Below are 21,287 nucleotides of genomic sequence, written 5' to 3' on the forward strand. Positions count from 1 at the left end.
TTAGGCTTCTGAGTTTGAGTCGTCACTCTTTTAAAGCTCACCACTTTGGTGAAAGTAGCAGTATTCCAGTATTCCCAGTGCTCTTTAGTTCTCTCTAAGTTGTGGGCTTTGTATCCTGTTGGCTGTCTCTCGGTGTGTGCCTCTGTCCTCAGCAAGAAAAAATTAAAACAATGTTTCCTGGTGTATTTCTTGTAAGTGCGAGAGGTTGGCTTGTCAAGAAGAACTGTACCAACCAGGAGTGGCTTGTTTTTGAAAGCATTCCTTTTCCAATTGCTCAGTAGATTTTAAAGTTTCAGTTTCACTCATTCACTAAAAGATCACTAAACCATGTTGTCTGACTGTCAGGTGGGAGAAACTCGGAGTTGATCAAAATGTTAAAACGTCTCCTTATGTTATCACCTGTTCTCCCAGAATTCAAGTTTTACGAGCATTAGTGGGTGTTAATCAAAAATGAGTTTGCCCTGGATTTTGCCTCCCATACAAATGCCCTACCTTCCAGGTGGAGGTTGTTGTGGCAAGGTTGCAGACACTACTGCAGTTTTGGGGCAAAAAAACCAACTTGTTGATCAAAGCATTACAGAGCTCTACAAATTTATTGAGCTTAGAGGTTCATTGCTAAGATTGGAAATGGTAACGTTATGTTTTTCTTTGTCAAACATCAATTGTCTATCAAGGAAGTTACATTTGGCAGACGCTTTTATCCAAAGTGACTTACATTTGAGGAACACAATGGCCGAGAAGGAACATAAGCTTGTAGTTTAGGCAGATGGGTGGAGACCCAGTAGTCACTCTGTATGCAAGCATTAGTAACTTGAATTTGATTCGTGAGGCCTCAGGTAGCCAGTGGAGGTCGCTGAGTACTTTTGGGTTGATCAAAAAACAGACGTGCTGCTGCGTTCTGAACCATTTGTAGTTGTTTTAATGCACAAGCTGGAAGATCTGCTAGGAGGGCATTGCAATAGTCGAGGCGTGAGATAACCATGGCCTTTACCAGAAGCTTGGGTGGCGTGCTGAGTGAGGTAGGGCCTGAACTTCCCTACCTCACACTTCTAACAAGAAGTGCTAATCTTTTTTATTCTGATCAAGGGCACAAGTAGTTTCGTCTAAACGCAAAAACACCCACCAGTATTAAATCTGAACATATTCGCCCATATAATATGTTATCAAGAATTTTGGACTGCAGTAAACCGACTGTTGCCACCGGCTGTCTGTTGATTCCCCTCTGATTTTGCTGCTGACGTTAGGCTCAGCAAACTCTTGTGCATTCTGTATGCTGCTCTACACTTCACCACTTCAGGAGTGAAGTCCAGGAAAATACCAATCCTCTGCCCACTGTAGTGCAGATCTTTCACTTCGGCAGCTCGTTTAAGGACTGTTGTTATATATATATATATAATATGTAGCCATGATGTGAGGCTATGAGGGTCCATGCCTTTTTCAGACCCTACCATCAACCCTGCAATCCTTACATTCTGCCTTCTGGAGCGCCCTTCCAGGTCTGTACATTTATCTGTAAGATGATTCATTTCTGTACGCAGATGTTTCACCTCTGACTGGAGCTTGGCTATTTCACCTGAATAAGTCTTTAAGATTCTTAATAGTTGACTTATGTTGGGCACTCGTGTTTTGCAGGGCTAAGAGAGCAGCCTGAGACTCTATTTTAAAGGAGACCTATTATACTGCTTTTCCAGTCTGTCACAGTACTTCTGTGACTCCTGTGTGGCAGCTTTGCATGATTCAAAGTTCAAAAAAATAATTGTCTGTCTTAGCCTGGCTCTTCATGTAGGCCTTCAATTCAGCCTCTGTCTGAAACAAGCTGTAGATGCTCCTGTCTCTTTAAGGCTCCCCCTCTCAAAGCCCCCTGTCTTCTCATTGGCCAAGACCTGAAGCATGTTGGGCGGTACAGCTAGACTGAGCGTTGCTGTGCTGTTGCTGTGGGAGCAAATGACCATATATGGAACCCGGCTCCGTCTGGCTCCGTGTGTCGTAGAACGGAGCCGTTGGTAGAAAAAGCATTGTACATAAGTCATAAAATGTGGAAAAGCATAATAGGTCTCTTAAGTGTAGAGATTTCTTCCCTGATGGTGAAACCGATCTCTGAGACCTGGGTGTCAAAAGTCAGGCATATCTCAGTTTTAGTGTTTAAAGGTCATAAGTTATATAATATAATTATATAACTTTGGTGGGATAATTATTTGAGTTTTAAGTTTTAAACCACATTTAACCAATTTTTGCAAGAGCTATCAGGGTATGTGACCTTCCAGCTCATGGTTTACTAGCGCCGCTGTCATGCAACTTCTAAGTAGACAGTATGCATCAAACAGGCAGCAAGGCTCAAATCTTATCCCTCAAGTGATTGTGGCGGTGAGTCTAAAGTATACTGTGAAGTTAGTAGCCCAACCCAAACACAGTGACAGCAACTCAAATACGTGTAAACAGTGAGTGTCAATTGCCAATACGCCAACATGGTGATTACAGGCACAACATGTATTTTCAGGCTCTGACAAACAGAAACAAATGGCAGTGTGTTGGAGGAATAATACTTTATTCAGTAGCAGATACTAGATTATATATATAACAAATATTAACTTCATACATAAATAGAGATACATAAACATACAAATATGTCATATCTACAAACTTGGCACTGCAGACACTGTTGGTTTGAATCAGAGACACTTTAAATATCCCCTCGTCTAAACTAATCACTCTTTTTAAAACTTCATGATTCTCAGTTATTTAGCAATTTAAGTTTGTAATTATAATGATGTGATTTCAAGAAATTAGGAAATGCCCAGCTGGGATTCAGTCATGTCAATTACCAGAAACATTGCAAAAATTACAGAGTTATAAAATAATTGTAATTACACATATGTAGATGCAGACATTTATTTCCTTTCTTCACTCATGAATAAAAACTACCTTGTGCTCCCCAAGAAGCCAGGTGTGTAATTATTTGTACTTGCAGGTCTAGTTGTTTTTCATTTTTTTATTTTCTCAAGAACGAGAATGTCATGAAAATACATTTTTATGCTGCATTATTGGGTGTCAGTGCATTTCGCCAAACAATATGAGGCTTGGTGACCTTCGTATTGGTACAAAGCTCGTAGGAAAAGGAAATTATGTGTAGATAGTATTAGAATGTAGTTTGTATCTTGGAGGGGTTTAACACAGAAAAGGGAGGCTTGGTTAAGTTCACAATGAACGAGAAGAGCAAGATTTACTGTAGATTGTTAGTGTTGGAATGTGGCCTTGCCCTTGGTGAAATTTAAAACATTTAGGTATGAGTTCAGAGGCTGTGTGTACTTTACCTGACTTTACATCCAGAAGGCAAGTACAAAAAGTTAAATGCAAGAATCTGTGGCATTATTCATGTAAGAGTGCAAATTACTCAGCTAAAGAACGATTTAGGGCCGAAACTAACAACTGATTACCGGTTTAATCGACTAATTTTTTCAGCAGTAAAATGGTGGAGTGTGTTTCATGTGGCTAATGATAAGTCCGTTATCAGTTTGTAAAACCACTTACACTAAGGCTACATTCACATTACTAAGTTTTGCATGAAAAAGATCTCCATACACATCAGCATTTTATCTGTGTATCAAAATCTATCCGTCCGTCCGTACTAAAATGACTGAAAACGCACATCATGACCATTCACGTCCATACACTGGGCATGCTGGTGTAAAAAGGAAGCCGAGTGTCTACTCTGCAGTTTTGACGATACAAGAGCTGTTAGCAAAGACATCAAGGTCAGTAACGGTTGTAATACGTTATCCATGATGCACTCACTACTGGTAGTCCAGGGGCGAGTTCAATCTCAAAACATGACGTTTGGGATTGAACGTCATGTTTCCTTGAAATGTTGTGCAATGAGGTATTTTTTCTCCCATTTGGTGGGCGTGTCAGAGGTGTCACCCAATCAGCTGCGACAAGTCAGCACAAAAGGCAGGAAAATGCAGTGCGCTTGCGTACACAACAGGGTGTTCAACGCACCACCGTTTGCGTTGAAAAAAACGTTTTGCTACGTTTTGTCGGTGCTGAACTCGCGCCATGCTGATGTACGTTTTGTCCCAGAGATGGGTCATGTGACAGGAGCCTGACGAATTAGGGAAGAATACTCCATGACCGATAAGACCCGATCAGGAAGCCAAATGTGAGTCCTCCGTTTTCACCTATCCGCACTAGGCTACCCTGGAGTTTTAAAATGAAAACGCGGTCTACAGAGTTTTCAAACTCTTCAGATACGCCGTTTTAGTCTGAACGGCAGGTGCAAATGTAGCAAAAGTGCTGTGTTTTAAAATGAAAACGTAGTAAAGTGGATGTAGAAGGGCTAAATTCTAACATTTTGTTCTATCATGTTTAATCAACTGAGTTTTCATCGACTAGGAATCCATTGTTGTGGATCAAGTAGCTGTTGAAAGCAACATCTAGTGTTTAAACTACGATGTGCAATGTACATAAAGTTTGATTTAGATTAGAAATAAACTCAAGCCATTTTGTAGTTAGGTTTTTTATATCCACTGTGGGGCATTTAAAATCAGCTGCAGTTGGTTTGGCCACCCCTGGTCTAAGGGTTCAAGACATCGTCATATTGGAATGCAGCCTATACCTCATCTGTAAAGTATATTTCATATTGGAATAGGTCCCTCTGTCTCCAAACAGGATTTGGGGGCTTTGTGTGAAAGTCCTGTTCACACCAGCATTTAAAATAACCAGCGAAATCGAATCATTTTTTAAACTTTTAAACTCGTGTTCAACTTCAGTAAACTTTGACATACAAAGTTGCACCATTGACTAATAGTATGCCAGTTTTTCAGTGCTGGTCTTTGAGGGAATGGAAAGCCGGTGAGTCCAAAATGGAGGAAACTATCGTAACTTATTCGCTGTTTTGCACCATTCAGTTTTATTTAACGTCCTTTGACAGAGATAAACTGCTCCACAAAAGAGGCTAAGTTAGCGAGCTTGTTTGCTTAGACAGCTTTTTTCCCCCCAACAACTCTTTATTAAATTAATTGTCCTGGGAAGAAAATGCCAGCTTGGGGAATTACGGCAAAGTACAGAGAAAACGAAAAAGAGTGCTACTGTAACAGAATGATGCTAACCCCGGCTGTGTTAGCAGTTAGCTTACAAGCTACAGAAGTTTACTAACTAGTCCCTACATTATAGGAACCACATATTTCACGAAAGGATACATTTCGTTGTACCGCTTACTGGCATGAGCAGGCCTTAAGAGAAGAACTGTGCTTTTCAGCTTTTTGTCAGAATGCAGCCTTTCCTTAGGACAAGAGAGTATCTGTATTATGCTTCAGGAATGAATTACCACTTAGCTCTAGTGTTTAAAAGTACTCATTGGAGACAGTTTATTCTTCCTTGGAATGAAGCCTCTCTGGTCTTTCAGAGCACATTATAAACACTTTACAGTATAAAGTGAGCATAGTGTACATAATGTAGTGCTTTCAAACTGAACACATCGTTTTTCCACCAGCATGGATTAAAGGGTAAGTTTTGTATTTTGCTACCTGGACCTTAGTTTCCCATGCAGGCAATTGCGCCCTGTCAAAGTACGTCCAATGAAGTGCTTGTTTTTGCCACTGACAGGCTGAGATTGTTTTTAGAAGTGTCTGAAAACATCATGGAAAGGATCCCGGCAGAGAGAGTCTTCTTTTGAAAGAGTAAAGACCCTTTTGTTTAACCAGAAACAGTCATTATATTGCGATCTCCAGAACCACCAGATTCCCTTGACAAAAACCATATTTATTATCTCTCTGGTCTGCTGCTGCCTGGTCAGGTAGTTTGTTCACACAATAACAAACAAACTAAACGACCAGCAGCTCCTGTGTTCATTAATGTGAAATTATGTCTGGTGGCTTTGACAAGAGAAACATAGCAACAGACACTTCTGAGCCTGTCAGTGGAAAAAACAAGCACTTTGGTGAACATACTTTCACGGGACAACAATTGCCCACAAAGATTATGTTGCAGCCCTGTTTTGCTGCTGCTGCTGACTGCAAAGCGCTCACTCAATACCGGACCGATTTTTTTCTTTTTTTTAAAACTGTGTCCCAATTAGACACATCAAAACTAAAACATTGGAAAATACTGCTGAAAAATACAGAACTTAGCCTTTAAATTTGAATGCATAGAAGACAAATTAATCTTTATATTGTAATGAAACCTTTAAACGTGGACAGTGTCTGTACTTCATACTGGAATGTAACCTCCTTTCTTAGTTGGCTAAACTTGAGATACATAAATAGAAGTTTACTTAATATTGAAATGCATCCTCTGACTTCCTCTCCACCCCCAGTAAAGAAGGAAGGACTTTTAGACACTGCTTGGACTTAATGTTGGAAGGCAGCCTCAGATTTCTGCTGTTATCTCCAGCTTGGCCTGGTGGACTTGACTGAGTCCCTAGAATTAGTTGACTTGTCGGAGAAGGTGCCTTTAGGGGGAACCAGCGAGTCGTGGAGCGATGAGCGTATTACCCTGATGCTCTGAGTCCTTCTCAGTGGAGATGGGCAGGGTGGGTTGAGGGGAACAGAAGATCTTGAGGGGGCGGAGACTTCTGTTAGGGTGACAGGTGAGGAGGCGCCAGGTGGGGCAACAGAGGAGGAGGTGGTCTTGGTGATCTTCGGGGAGGATTTCGGGGAGCAGTCCGAGCCAGTGTGGGGTGAATGGGGACGAGCAAGGGTGGTGTGGGATTGCCTGAAAGAAGACGAGGCGGTGCTTCGGGCGAAACTTGGAAGCGGTGAAGATGAAGGGGCAGTGGCTTTGTGCAACGGAGTGGCAGGGGCACTGACACTGTCACCTCCCCCGGCCTGAGTGAGCGCCCGCAGTGTGGAGCGACAAATTTTCTCCTCTGGCGGGGGTTTGGGTTTTGATAAAGGCTTTCGGATAGACGACTTCCTTTGCAACTCCTGGTTCTGCTCTCGGGCAGATGCATTAGTACCTGAAACCTTCTGGTCTTTCAAATCCTTGGAGTCCGGTGTCTTTTGGATGCTGGAGCGTCGGGATGAAGGAGCAGTTGACGGCCTCTCTCCTCGTCGGAAGGAGTTGCAGTTGAGGTTAGAGATGGACGGACTGGCAGGTGCTGCAGTGCTGGAGCCCCAGTGGTTACCAGACAGCCTCTCAGAACGTTTGCTCAGAGACGGAGAACCTCGGCTGGTCCTGGAGATGGGCACAACCCGCCTCATGCCTTGGTTCTCGGAGTTAGTCAGGGTGCGGACAGGCTTGCATTTGTTTGCGGCAGAGGCGGTGTTCAGGGTGGCGGGCTTCATCCCAGCGGGTCGAGTTTTAGAGGTAGGGAGGTTCTTGGTGGAGGGTTTGGACGAAGTTGTTGGTTCTAACTGTCCATTAGTGGAGGAAGCCACTTCTGTATTTTCAGTGGTTGTGTAACAGGAAGCAGTCTCGTTTCTGCTCCTGTCATCTGTTGACTGTTGTGTGACAGCCTCTCCCTCTCTCCTCTCAGTGGTGAAGCACTGTTTTTCTTCCCCTTGATTGGCTGGTTCTTTAGCTTCCTCACAGACATCTGTGGTGTGAGCAGCTGCTTCACTGGCTGATGCAAGCTCTGCTGGGTGCCACATGGGGGAAGAGACAGGATGTGACGGGTCGTCACCGCGGGAGACAGGCACCGGTTGGCTGCTGATAGGTACAGGCACTAGCTTCTTATTGGCCAGCTGAGGTTCTGAAGGCTTGCAATTGGCTGCGGCAGAGGAGGTCTGACGGCTTCCTCCCCGACTGTCACTCCTACACTCATCGTTCTCAGTTTGTGGATGTGTGCTGTCAGCGTGTGTGAGCTCGCCGCCTGCCTCACACACACCTGTCACACACCATACAATCACCTTTTCCTCTCGTCCATCCTCTTCCTCTCTACCTGACGAGGATGAGGTTGTTTCAGATTTTTCTGTATTCCCAATATGAGAGTTATTCTGCAGCTTCTGGATTTGAGATTTGTCCACTCCTTCTTCTTCCAAGTCTGTGACTAATATATCGTCCTTGTGATGCCCCTCGTTGTGGCTGGTCAGGGTGGTGACCTTGTTGAACACCTTCAGCTCAGGCACCAATGTGCATTTCTCTAAAACCACAGACATGTTGCCTGTAGCAGCAGTGCTGCTTTCAAACGTCTTGTCAATGCAGGCGATCTGTCCATTAAAATTCTGATCAGCTTTGTTCATTCTTGCTAGTTCCCCCCTCAAACCAGATTGAGTTCGATGGTCTGAAAGCACTCCCAGGCTGAGTCGATCTTTTCCATTGTTGTTGTGGTCGGATCGGTGGTTCTGATCAGAGGTAGGCTTGATTGTAACTTCATTTGTGGGATTGATGGTGTTTACTACAGTCTGGGTAGCATCATAGCTGAGGTAAGTGGCGGTTGTATGGTTTGCGTTTAGTGCACTCAGAGAGGTGTTGGGAGATGAGGAGGGGGTTTGCGGTGCCATCCGGTCCGCTTGAGGCTGCTGGTTTTGGGGTAAGCTGTATGTTGTGCCCCTTGGACTTTGCGGCCGAGTCTGAGAGGAGAGTCTTGGACCTCTAAGTTCAGGTGAGGCCGAAGGAAAAGCTGTCCTTGCTTCTCCCTCACCTCTCTGCTGGGCGAATTTGTTCTCAGGGGTCTCCATCCCCAGGAGCGTGCTCAGTTCGCGCTCAGCAGCAATAAACGGCGAACTGGATGGAGAGTGTCGGGACCGCCGTAAACTGCTCGAGCGTCCCAGAGGATTGAGGGAGGTATTTAGTGGTGAGCGGGGACGGCCTTGTCCGGCCTCGTCGTGTCGTGACACGGCAGCTGACATGTCCGTCTCGCTGCTGCAGCGCAACCCGAACACTCTGCCCACCTACGACAGAATCACATAGTGGCAATTCAATCCTCATCAAGCACTTTGTGTGTATTTGCGTTTCAGTGTTTGGTTGCGAGTGTGTCTTCTTACCTCCGCACTCCTGGGCAAAGAGTGGCTCTTCTGATCCCCCAGCTCCTGTAAACGCCGGAAACGGGCTGCCTCCATAGCCTCCCTCTCCTTGTTCTCCTTCAGAGGGACAGAAAATAGTGAGTAGTTAAATAGTTTCATTTCTCTTCAGACATCATTTCACTTCTGAACTACCATCTCTATCTTTGAACACCAGGTGGCAGCAGAAGTCAGCTGAGTGTTTTAAAATATGCAAGTGACGTGGCTGTAGGGATGGCAACTGCCAGTACAGTAACTCCAGTACTGTGCTTAAGTACAAATTGAAGTGTCTTTACTTTTGCCTCATTTTATACACTTTATATTCACTTTATATTCAGAGAGAAATACTGTGCTTTTTACTGCACAACATTTATCCACAGCAACAAAACATGAGGCTCATGAAACCTTTTAAATTATATTAATATGTACATGTAAAAGTCAAACTACCGAACAGTATTTAAGATTTGAGCTTTCATGATTAAGTAATAAACGAGTTAATTTGTCAATTTACAAAAAATAAATCAGCAACTCTTCTGATTACTAAACTTAAGTAATTTTTAATGAAAAAATCCAAAAAACATTTCATGTTTTCAGACTCTTAAATGTGGTGATTTGCTGCTTTTCATCGTCTTAAAACACAATAAACTGAATCATTTTGAGATGTAAACTGGATAAAATAACAAAACATTTGAACACTCATTTATCACTTTTATTATTATCACTTTTATTCCACGATTAATAAAGAAAATCCAGCCAGGGTGACATGTGGAACTGTGTTTTTCTTAACTCAGTGATGTGTCTCATTTTAGCAAACCAACTCACTGAAGCTGTCGCTTTCTTGCAATATTTAAAACTGATTCACCAACAAAACAGCGTGGAAAATGGCCATTTTTTAGCATTGAAGGAGGTTGCACTTCCTGTAGGTGTTTCATAATAAAAGCCTTACAGTGGTTTATCAGTAGAAACATTTAATGTGAAATAACAGCAGCAGGAAATATTTATATAGTTTAAATACTGCATGTGGACAAATTCCTCTATTTTAATTATTTCTGGCCAAATACCCTGGCACTGTTGTTGTAAAAAATTTATATTTTAGCATTTTAATATTGGTCATGACACTAATCATTTCAAATAAATTAATCACATTTTCTGCATGTACTGCAGCATTTCAGACCCGTGGAAAACAACATAAAAGAATATCAATAATCTGTTAATTACCATTTTCAACCAATAACCATTAATATTCCAGACAATACCTACTTTCATATTAGAAGACTGAACATACCTTATCTGCCAGCTTCTAGCGTATGCTGTTGTTTATATTTAACTGAGTGTATGAACCTGTATGTGAGCGTACCTTGACAGCATCAGTGAACCTGGAGCAGAAAGTGTGGAAGATGCTGAAGCAGTCGTCCAGTCTGAACGTTTCTCTGTCTTCACAGAAGAAGTCAATCAGCTCACTGCCTTCCTTCTTCAGATGCTGCCGACTTCCACGCAGCGAACACAGAGACAAGGTGGCTGACTGAGAGACGTACAAAGACAATGATGAAAACACAGAAAAGCATATGTAACACACAACGTAACATTAGATTAAATGTCTTAATTAGTGAGCTATGGAGGTGTTTGATGGTGGATTTTTGAATTTTGGACTGAGCCAGGCTAAATGTTTGCCTTTGTTTGAGTATTTTTACTGTGTGGTATTCGTACTTTTTCTTAAGTACATGATCCGAATGTTTCCTCCATCACCGGTGTGTGTTTTACCTGCAGGAAATGGTCGAGTTGTTGGAGCAGCTCTGTGTCTCTCTGGACGTTCTCCTCTACTGAGCGCATGCGAGACATCAGCCACTGCAAGTCAGTGTCCAGCGTTTGCAAGGAGATCCTACAAGAAAATACAAGAAAAATAACAACACAAAATGAGGTCTCTTTCTCATCAATATATTTTTATTCACACAGTGGTTTTCTCCTACTGCTATGAAGCCAATGGCTTAAAGGTAATATTAAAGTTATAACAGTTTCTACTCCGCACTTCACGTCAGAATCACAGGCTTTGGAGGGAGAGAGATGGGAAAAAACAGGGAAGGTTTGAAATGTAGTCTCTATTTGGAGAATTAAATGTTTAATACGTGAAAATGCTGTCTGACCTGGCTGCAGGCTGGACGTGACTCAACTTCAGTGGAAACTCCAACAGCTTCTTGTCTTTTTTCTGTGCTTCCTGAAGGAGAAAGAAGACTCTGTCATTTTTAAATCCATTATTAAGATCTGTAATGTCAGCATTTCATTGTCTTGTTGAATGTCATTGACACACACACACACACACACACAGGTTACTGACCAGAGCGACAAAGTGTAGCAGGTTCATGCCCGGTTTGTTGGCCTTGGTGTCGGCCAGAGAAAGGAGGGACGACAGCTTGAAACCAACTGCGTTTCCTGCATAACCTCCCTGCAACACACACACACACAGAGAACACTGTCATGATTTCGGGTCTACTTTACTTTACTTATAAGATTGAGGGATTTAAATTTGAGTCTTAATACATTTTTGCTGATTTTACAAATGTACCCCGCTTCTTTAAAACTTAACCTCTTCGGTTGGTCATTAAAGTCATGCCAGGCAGCCAAACATTGATACATTATTGGAAATTATAGTGGAGATGATGAAGTTTCCAAAGATACCAAACATGTTGAGTTTTGGGAAATTATTGCAAAAGACGGACACATGGAGAATATTTAAATTTGCTGGAATAAAGTGGCCATAAAGAACATGGGATCAGGTTTCAATATTTCACTCAGTTTAAACATCATAGCTTTAAAGAGGAGTGTAATGATAATGCCAGACAGTAAGAAATTAACTGAACAGTTTGTAGTCTAGCTTGCTACATCCTCCCTCTTTGTTCTTTGTCTAATTATTCATTAATGCAGTTTTTTCACTCACAGCATTCAGGATGTTTCCAGCCTGCAGCACCAAGTGGAGAACAGCATGGAGCTCCTCACAACACATTAACTCTGGAGGAGAAAGAAGATCCATTTTTATTTGCATCAATACACAAAGGATAGACAAACAAACAAACATCACCGGCTTAAAATCATCACGTGGAAGATTAAAGAGAATAAAGAGACAGTGAGGAAAAAACAGAGACATAAACATATAAATAAAGTGGAAAACATCTTCACGCACACAATAAAATAAAGACAACGAGGAGCTTATAATCCTAAAATCCTTTCGTGCAGCAGACGGTGTCAGAGTGTGGAGGGTTAGTTAACAATTGACACACACGGCTAAAAATAGTCCAGGTGTTAGTTTGTATTGTGAGAGAGTGTGAGGCTGTTTGATAAAGTGTCGTATAAAGTTGATGCATTAATCATTTGTAGCAAATATGTAGACAAATACAACAAAACAAACTCTTGAACGCTGCTTTTTTAAAGCATCAGGATCATGTTATTCTAAATTTTTCTTATTGTACAGTACAGTAATTTACATTTCTATTACACTTCACTGTTTTGTCTGTGTGCACTGTCTTTAGGTTTGACTGTCTGATGGAGTGCACAGGGTGATACTTTGTTCTCTTTGTATCTAGTGTGAAATTGATTGAACGTCCGGTTCCCAACAGGTGTGAAGTGCTATCTTTTAGTTCTCAGCAGTCAGAGGCTGAGAAAGAAACTCCCTAAGGAAGTGACAGAGATAGGAGTTCTGAATGGACAATTTGCGGCAGCAGGAATGTGTACGTGGGATTGAGTCAAAAGAAACTATGAATGTGTGTGTTCTGAAGGAACTGAAGGAACAAGTGCAACAGTGAGGCTCATTTATGTAGTTTTAATAGTTTTGGCTATGGCTCAGAGGAAGAAGATATATCAGGCTTTCATACACACACTTGTAAGTGGATACGTTCAGCGTTGGTTTTGGTGTCGACAGTAAAAAGAAATATAGAATATTGACAGACACAGAAGACAAAACAGGAGCTGTACTGAAGTTGTTACCTTTAGTGGCGGAGCGAAGGACGTTAATGTCTCGTTTCATGGCCTCACACACCCCAGGAAACTCCTCTTTCAACAGCATGCACTCGATCCGGACTGAGTAGCTGGAGAGAAAAATAAAGGAATTAGTTACCTGTTTATTATTTTCTCCTCCGTATTGTTTTCATCTTATTTCCTCCCTTCTTTGCTATTCATGTACACATGTAACGGTGTATTAAGTAAAACCATGACTGTAAACCAAAGTGCATGTTAGACGTTGCTGTTAGTCACTAATGTTTCTCCATATTAAAAGCCCATTTGCCATCAGCCCTAAAGCTTCACGTCCCATCTGCTGTTACCCGAAGCCCTGAAAGCTTAAGCTCCATTTGTTCTGGAAGAAGAGCCTCTTCATTCTCTTTTATGTCTTTATTCTTTATTAAGATCCCCGTTAGCTTTCACACAATGGCAGGGACTCACATGAAAACACCAATTTGAAAAAATCACACTGTGTTATTGGAAGGATAAAGACGTGACTGATTTCACAAATAAAAGGGCAAACATTAAAAGACTCAAAAACAAAAACAACCTCTCCGTTAAACTAATGCTTGAACTGGAATACAAAGGAGCACATGCAGCATTTGGGGGCGGTCGCTGTTTGGAATAATTACTAAACACTTGAAAAAATCATAATTAATGTGCACAAATGATCAAACAATGTCCGCCCACTCTCGCAGGCCACTTCAAACGTTATTCTTTACTTGTCCACCAGATGCCCTCAGAGTTTGTTCTCCAGCCGTTACAGATCCTGCCGCTCCCATCTGCCCTGCTGTCACCTCCTTCACCTCACCTGGCCTTCCCGACCCCCGCCTCACCTGCGTCTCATTCCCTCATCAGCAGCTCTCTACACATACCGGCCAAGATCCTTTGTTCCTCTGTCACTTTGTCCTAGTTGCTATGCTGTTGTCTTGCCCTGTGTTTTTTTGCTTTTGAGTTTCTGTCACCTGAACCTGCCTGTAAGCTATTCTCATCAAATTAACCACTAAGTCATCCTGCTGCCTCTATATGAATTAGGATCCTTCCCCTGTTGCCACTTTTTGGATACATACAGATCGGCCAGGCTATTCCTATATTAGCTTATTGCAGAGAAACTGCATCTGTGTTGACTGATAGGTAACAAGAAATTGCAGTAGAGGAAAGTCACAGATAAAGAATTTAATTTGTCCATCAGAGAGCACTGATGATGGCTTACGAGACCAGACGATAGGCTACGTGATAGTGTGTTCACAAGAATGAGACGAGATGATATTTTAAAACAATTTTTATGAAATCTTCAATGACGAAATATATGATTGTCTTTTATTTCACTGTCACTCTGTCGCCGTTTATTGTTTCTACCTGGTACGCAAAATACTGCCAAACGATTAGATTAAATAGTGCCATCTTCTATGGTAATTTCTTCCTCCAGCACATTCTCATTCCCAACGCGTCACATATTGACGCCTGGTCAAGACCCCTTGGCATTGCTTTTTAACGCCCTGGGTACCATTTTAGCATTGTTTTTGGACGTGTAGGGTTCCGTGGTCAAGTTAAACCTACCTTTGGTGTTCATAAACAACGCTGCAGGGTTTCCACACTGTGTTGAACTATGACACTAACTGGCTCCCCAGTGCGCTACAAACTGATGCCAACAGGTCTTGACCATGTATCCATATGTGATGACTGGCAGCAGGAACCAAGCCAGGAGAGAAGGAACTAGGAAATATGTTTTTAGAGGCATGAGATGTCCTTGAACAGCTTCACATGTGACTGAATAGAAATGACGATAAATTATGTAAAACGTGTTTCTTGCTAACAGAATCTCCGACTCTCTGACTTTACTTGTCTCCATAATAAAAGTTGAAGGGGGAAATAAAAGAAAAAGAAAATCTTTCTAATAAATGAAGAAATGTGTGTGTGGGGATTTTGTTGTTCTGGCCTACAATGAACACATATTTTAACTAGCCAGTGAATAATAAAAGAAATCATATATAAGACTTTGCAGTGATCCACTTGAGTTTAATGTTATCAGATCAGTCCGCTACACAATAGGAGCTAAACTACTTAAAATCAAAAACACACACAAACACACAGAAAAATAAAAAAAATGTATTATGGCACCTCACCTGGGAAGCTGAATCAGCAGGTACACAAAGGAATCAGCCAATGGGAGCTTAGAGACGTCGCCTCGGAACGCCTTCAGCTTCTTCACCTTTACGAGAGGAAACAGATGATGAAGAAGAAGAAACTAACATGATGGTGTTGATGTGTGTGTGTGTGTGTGTGTGTGTGTGTGTGTCACCTCCTCCTCCTCAGGCAGCAGTTTCAGCAGGTCTTTCAGAGGCTCCACCCCATAAGGTTCACTGTTGCCATGACGAATATCATCTACTATCGCCTGATTGGCCCTGGAGGAGCAAGATATTTTACATTTAGTAAACAGTGGGCCTAATACATTACGTACCAGATAAATTGATAAGTCAATTAACAGAGAGCTAATAATCACTGAATATTGTGATAACTGATTCATTGCTTAGGTCAAGGTTGTTTTGCGTCTCTCTCTGGTTGATTTGTGTCCCTTTGTGTTCTTTTGTTGCATTTTTTGCATCTCTTTGTGGTTGTTTTGCATCCCCGGGGGTATTTAGCATCTCTGCATTTTTTCTGTATCTTTGTGGCACTTTTGCTTCTCTTATATTATCATGGCTATATTAAATATAAGATGTGATATTCATTTTGGCAAATATATATTTCAACAATCATGATGGACGTCCTCTAATTTGACTTGGAACCAGTCACATGCTCTGTCTGCACTCCACAACATGCCAGCATCACCACATCTGTTTACCCATAACACCCCAGGATGAGGGCGAGGGCACACATCACGCCATCACACGCCAAAACCCTGTCTGTCACACTGTAGCAGAGATATTCAAGTCTACTGGAAGCGTGTTCAATCCTTTAACATGTAAACTCCTGTCCATAACTGTGTGTGTGCCGTATGTTCGTCAATGCCTTGCAGCGACTCGCAGCCCGGATTAACTGATCCAATCAGATCGATCACCAACACGGGTATTAACCAGTGTCGGCCCAAGAGCGGCGTACCTGTTCATGACCTTTTTATTTTTCTCTTGTGGCAATTAGCATGTGAACTTTTGTTTGTTTTTTATAATTTTTATCTGACTTTTAGACTTTTTTTTATCTGATTTAAGGTCTTAGGTTAATTAACAGTTAGGTGTTTGAGAGACAACTGGTCTGGTTAGGTTTAGGGTTAGTGTCCTGGATCATATATTACCGTCTCACTGATATCTAAAGGAACACAGATCAAAACCACAGCGCTGTTTTCACACTGAACGCAGATATTTTGGTTCTTTTTGGCAGGGATTTTATACATTTTTGAAATACTTGTTGAAAAACATTTTGCGCTGCTTCAGGCAACAATGGAACATGTGAGTGTTTGTGGTCAGAGTCACAAAGCGAGATTTACCTCTTGAACTGTTTGAGGAAAATCCCAATGTTCATCCCTCGCTTAGAGTCTAGAATGGAGACCTGGTAGAGAAACATAGACGGACACAGGAAGAGAGAGAGAGAGAGGGGTGAGCAGATTGAGGACAGAGCTCAGGTGGAAAGTGTCCACACACACCTTGACCTACTCCAAACCTTCAACAAACAGCAGCACACACCAACCTGCATCATACACACACACACACACACACACACCTCATCTTTGGCCTCTCTGAACGAGCTCCTGGTCTTCCCTCCCCTGGTAGGTGTGGCCTTGGCGTTTGATTGACAGTCGTTCTGACCAAAAAGCTCCTCGATGGTTTGGACGTCGATCTGGTACTGCTGCTGCACTCGGCCCTGAGTCCACAGGTTGGCCCGCCCCTTCACCTGCAACACACACACACACACACACACGTGTGTGCTTTAATACAACATAATATAAAAAATTAGACTAGATTTATGCTGAGCGGTGACTCTACCTGATCCTCTGGTATCGTTTTCCAAAAGAAACTCCTCACCCTCTTCTTCTTCCTCAGGCCTCCTCCTACAGGGTCTCCCAGCCCAGGAAACACGGGCAGCTGGGGAGGAGGAGGAGGAGGAGGAAGAGGAGGAGGAAGAAGAGGGGGAGGTGGTTTTGTCCCGTTGCTCTCAATATCAGAAAATCCTAATGGAGGATGAGGAGGAGGAGGATGAGACGTTGGCACGCCGATGGCCACGCCCTCGAAACGTTCATTGACTCGGGAGACGCTGCCCATCACATGGATCCCCTCGGCCAGTTGGACGGGAGCAGAGAGAAGAGGCGGAGGATTTGGTGGCAGACAGATCGGTCACCAAGTGGATGGGTGACCATGGCGAGCGGCGTGGTGACGATGATGAAGATGATGAAGATGCTTCAGGAACATCAGAGATTGTTGAAGAATCAAATGGCAGAAGATGAGAGAGCTGAAGAGAAATTTAATAAACATTTACTGAGAGAAACACCAGACATTTTGGTAAACACGCTTATTTGTTTATTTGTGTAAATATGAAGGACAGCCAGACACCTGTTAGCTTAGCTTAGCATTAAGTCTGGAAACAGGGGGAAGCAGGTAGTCTGCTTTGTCTGAGGGGAACAAAATCCACCCACCCTCATTAATACAATTATACTAAAATTATTAATAAAATGATTCACATCAGATGTTTCTTCATTTTCGACACATCCATTTATGAAGCCAATAAGAGAAGTTTTTATTTTGATATTTAAAATGTCTAAATACAAACAAATCAAACGAAAAATATGTATTGCTATAAGCAATATCCTCTTTCTGTTTGCATTTACTGCGTCCTAATTAAATGAAGAACATTTAGCTTTTTGCCTCTGATAACTGAAATGTTTTTGAATGTGACATGATGACACAAAATGCAAAACATGCTGTCATTTGTCTCCGTGAGGAGGTGCACAGCAGTTTTTTCTTTATGGGGATGGAGACACCAATGCCAAAATGAAATACAATCAACTGTCCAATCACAGCACACGCTCACGGGCCTTAGACGGTGCGTAAGGCAAGTACTCAAAGGTCCGCAAGGGTCCGATGTTCCAAATTTTATCGAACCAAATTGATCGAATTCTGATTTTTGCGGCGCTAAAAAAGAGTTCCACCGTTCTACATTGCTGCAACATGTAGTTACATTTTTGGGGAGGTGCCCGTCAGGCTACACCATAGATTCAATGCAGAAGTACAACTTTGGCCTTTAGTGTTGCTGATGGTACCCATAGCTGCGTTTCGGCCAACAGAGCTATACCCCTGAACTAGGAACCTATGGAGGAACTCACTGTGTTTCCACCGAAGGTGGGTCTTTATTTCACCCCCCAAAAAGGCCCTGCTCGGGAGGTAGTACTTTCCAAAAATACCGGTACTTTGGCCCGCGTGCAGCGGTGTGTTTACAGCTCTACAGTTATGCAAAATAATGGGTCTGAAGTTGTTGTTTAAGTTTTCAGGAGTCAGGAAGTTTTTACACAGAGTCAAAGTCGGTCTCTTCTCCAAAACAAGCGGAGCAGCTGATTACAGCGGGTAATAAAAGTTTGTTAAACATCCCGTTCCTCCGACGTTCAGGCGGACACAGACGAGTGCTGCAGCTGTCGCGATTTTATTTTTGTGTTGCTTTCTCTGTGCTGGAGTTATTTTAGGAACTTGGTGGTTTTATCCAGTTTGTTATTAAATGTGGAACAAACTTTATCGTGTGTCTCTCCACTATACTTCCAAAAAGAAAAATGTTCATTTATAAATGTTGCTCATGGATAGTGGTTACAAATAATGATGCCTGTGAATCGCTTTGTATGGCGTATAGGCCTAAAGCCTACGTCAGCTAAAGACCTAATCTTCGCAGGTCTTTAGACCACGGTGGAAACGCACACAAAAGTGGGCTGAAGGAACCTTATATTTCCTTGAAAAGAGATCCGGGGACCAAAAGGTCAGACAGCCTTTCACAGTAAAACTGCTGCCTGTAGCTTCCTGTAGGCACTTGCTTAGGCATTTCAATATGTGAGAGCCGGATGAAAGGATTCAATATGATTATGTCCTCACTTTATACCTGAGCTAAATTCAGCTGCTGCAGAAACAAAAACACAAAAATAACATCCATCAAAAGTAAATTCATGGAGCTTCTGACCTCTTTAATATGCAGAGAGTAACCTGATTTTAATTTTGTTGCACTTTGAAAACTTTTTCCAGGACACTCAGCTACCATCAACCTCATTATGGGAAGATTATTGAGCCATATTGCAGATTATATTGATCATATAGTTAGAGGAATCAGAGGAGAAACTGTGTTGTTCAGCTAAATGTACACTGAGACTCCTGCAGAGAGAGGAATGACTGAATGAAAAATCCAGTTGGTACGCCGCCATGTTGGACTCACTGTTTTTATTCATTCTGATTCAAGAGTGTGTGCGAATGTGTGGGTCTCGATTTCAAATGTCTTGTGATTAAATGAATGTTAATTAAACATTCGTAACATGTTAAACATTTACTTTTGTGTCATGTGCTGTTTCTTTTCTCCACTGAAACTTGATGTGTTTGTTGATCAAACAGCTCTTCTTCATCATCCTCCTCACACACACACACACTTCCTTGTGCTCTCAAACACCACGAGTCTCACCTGAATGTGAAACCACCAGCTGTTCAAAGGTGTTTCTGTCTGTACGGTGGCAGGATGTCAGTTTTGAGCTACTTAAGCAAAGCTGCAGGAAAAGGGTGGAGAACATTCACTGTTCAGGGTTTATCTTTGAAAATGTAAAACCCTGAAATAATAAAATCCTAAAACATATACCTTCACCCAGTTGTCGTCTATTCAGAGAAGAAGAAGAGAACTTTACTTTAGTTATACTTCTTCTGCCAAGCTGGCAACATGTACAGCTGAAACAAAGCCGTGTTTATCGGCTTCTCACTGACCCGCCCTTCTCTGCTTCTGATTGGCTAGTAGTCCTTAACTAGAAACTGCACATATGCAACTCCCAACAAAGATCATTTAGAGACAAGATGCATCACTCCATAAAATGAAGATCACAGGGTGAAAAGGAGCTGCAGCAATGTGCAGTATGAAAATAAATGGTGTTTTTTTAAAATTAAACCATGTAAACCTGTTCTGGTACAACCTCTAAATAAAATTTTGGATCTGAAAATGAGCATATGACCTCTTTAAGTCTTACAAAGTCCCATTGAGCCTGCTTCTTGCCTTTAGCTCTGTCAGCTAATATTTACTACTAATGATGCTTCTGCAGATATTTTTACTGTCCCTTTTAATGTTCTCACAATAATAACAACATTTAAAGTAACTTTCCTCCGAATAACTACATGTCAGCTTCGTTTATGCCACTCTACAGGAAAAGACTTGTACCAGGAAGTCCATATCTGGCTCACGTGGAATTTGAACTAAATTCCTGCAATGCTAAATTATTTAACGCACACACACACACACACACACACACACACACACACGCAGTCACAGTGTGAGTCCCCCGTGTGAAGTTCTGGATACATGTCAACAAAGATATACACTTCCTGCTGATGAATTAAAGATGAGGGTGTGTGTGTGTGTGTAAGAGTGTTACATAACTTAATCTCACATCCCTGTTTGATCGACTGATTTCTTCCGTCAAACTTTCAACTTAATCATACTAACAATGTGTGTGTGCCTGTCTGCCTGTGTGTGTGTGTGTGTGTGTGTGTGCAGTAGTTGGTTGCAGTTACAGTATATGTTGGTCCCGGTTGGTCCTGACCTGATTACTGCTGATTCATTTATTTACTCGAACTCTAACACTAAAAACAGTTTTACTTCTTGTTTAACAAAAAGTACAGGCAGGGCTGAACATTTTAAAGGTAACATAATCACATGTATTTTGCATTTTACAAGACAAACATCTTTAATAGAGCTGCAGTGATTAACCCCAATGTTGAATATTTTATTTTATATATATATATATATATATATATATATATATATATATATATATATATATATATATATATATGTATATGTTTACATTATTGATCCTAATAAGCATTCAATTGAAGATCCTCCTTTCACCTTGCAAGTGATAAACTAAAAAAAACAGATTTAGCCCAGATTTCGCGTCTCTTTTTTTACTCTTTAAATACATACTAATTACTCTCTTTATGGTTTACAAAAACAACTTCGCAAGCTATGGGAATCATCTCAAAAACTATCCGTCTTTCAATTATAATTAAATATTATTTGGTGACTTTGTTGAGCTGAATTTACCAGCACGTTAACCCTTTCAGAAATATCTAAACAATTTTTTTTAGGTTTGATGTATTCGCTAAAAAGAAAACACTAAATTAGCTGAATTTGCAACGGAGTTTGGTG

The 21,287-nt window shown here is 41.7% G+C and overlaps 1 protein-coding gene across 1 annotated transcript in view; it reads right to left on the bottom strand.

Moving 5' to 3' along the window:
• Window positions 1–2,526: 2,526 nt before the first annotated feature.
• LOC123966882 (FH2 domain-containing protein 1-like) overlaps window positions 2,527–21,287 on the bottom strand; it is a 31,038-nt gene continuing 12,277 nt past the window's right edge. The window contains exons 2-14 of the mRNA XM_046042973.1: window positions 16,901–17,363; window positions 16,638–16,808; window positions 16,405–16,466; window positions 15,226–15,328; window positions 15,050–15,135; window positions 12,912–13,012; window positions 11,869–11,939; window positions 11,269–11,376; window positions 11,078–11,148; window positions 10,698–10,815; window positions 10,294–10,458; window positions 8,922–9,017; window positions 2,527–8,828 (exon numbers count right to left, since the gene is read on the bottom strand). Coding sequence (XP_045898929.1) covers window positions 6,378–8,828; window positions 8,922–9,017; window positions 10,294–10,458; window positions 10,698–10,815; window positions 11,078–11,148; window positions 11,269–11,376; window positions 11,869–11,939; window positions 12,912–13,012; window positions 15,050–15,135; window positions 15,226–15,328; window positions 16,405–16,466; window positions 16,638–16,808; window positions 16,901–17,176 — 3,879 coding nt within the window. The 5' untranslated portion in view covers window positions 17,177–17,363 and the 3' untranslated portion in view covers window positions 2,527–6,377. The remainder of the gene's footprint in view (window positions 8,829–8,921; window positions 9,018–10,293; window positions 10,459–10,697; window positions 10,816–11,077; window positions 11,149–11,268; window positions 11,377–11,868; window positions 11,940–12,911; window positions 13,013–15,049; window positions 15,136–15,225; window positions 15,329–16,404; window positions 16,467–16,637; window positions 16,809–16,900; window positions 17,364–21,287) is intronic.

The sequence above is a fragment of the Micropterus dolomieu genome, unplaced genomic scaffold (genome assembly GCF_021292245.1).
Source record: "Micropterus dolomieu isolate WLL.071019.BEF.003 ecotype Adirondacks unplaced genomic scaffold, ASM2129224v1 contig_14480, whole genome shotgun sequence".
NCBI classification, from domain to species: Eukaryota; Metazoa; Chordata; class Actinopteri; order Centrarchiformes; family Centrarchidae; genus Micropterus; species Micropterus dolomieu.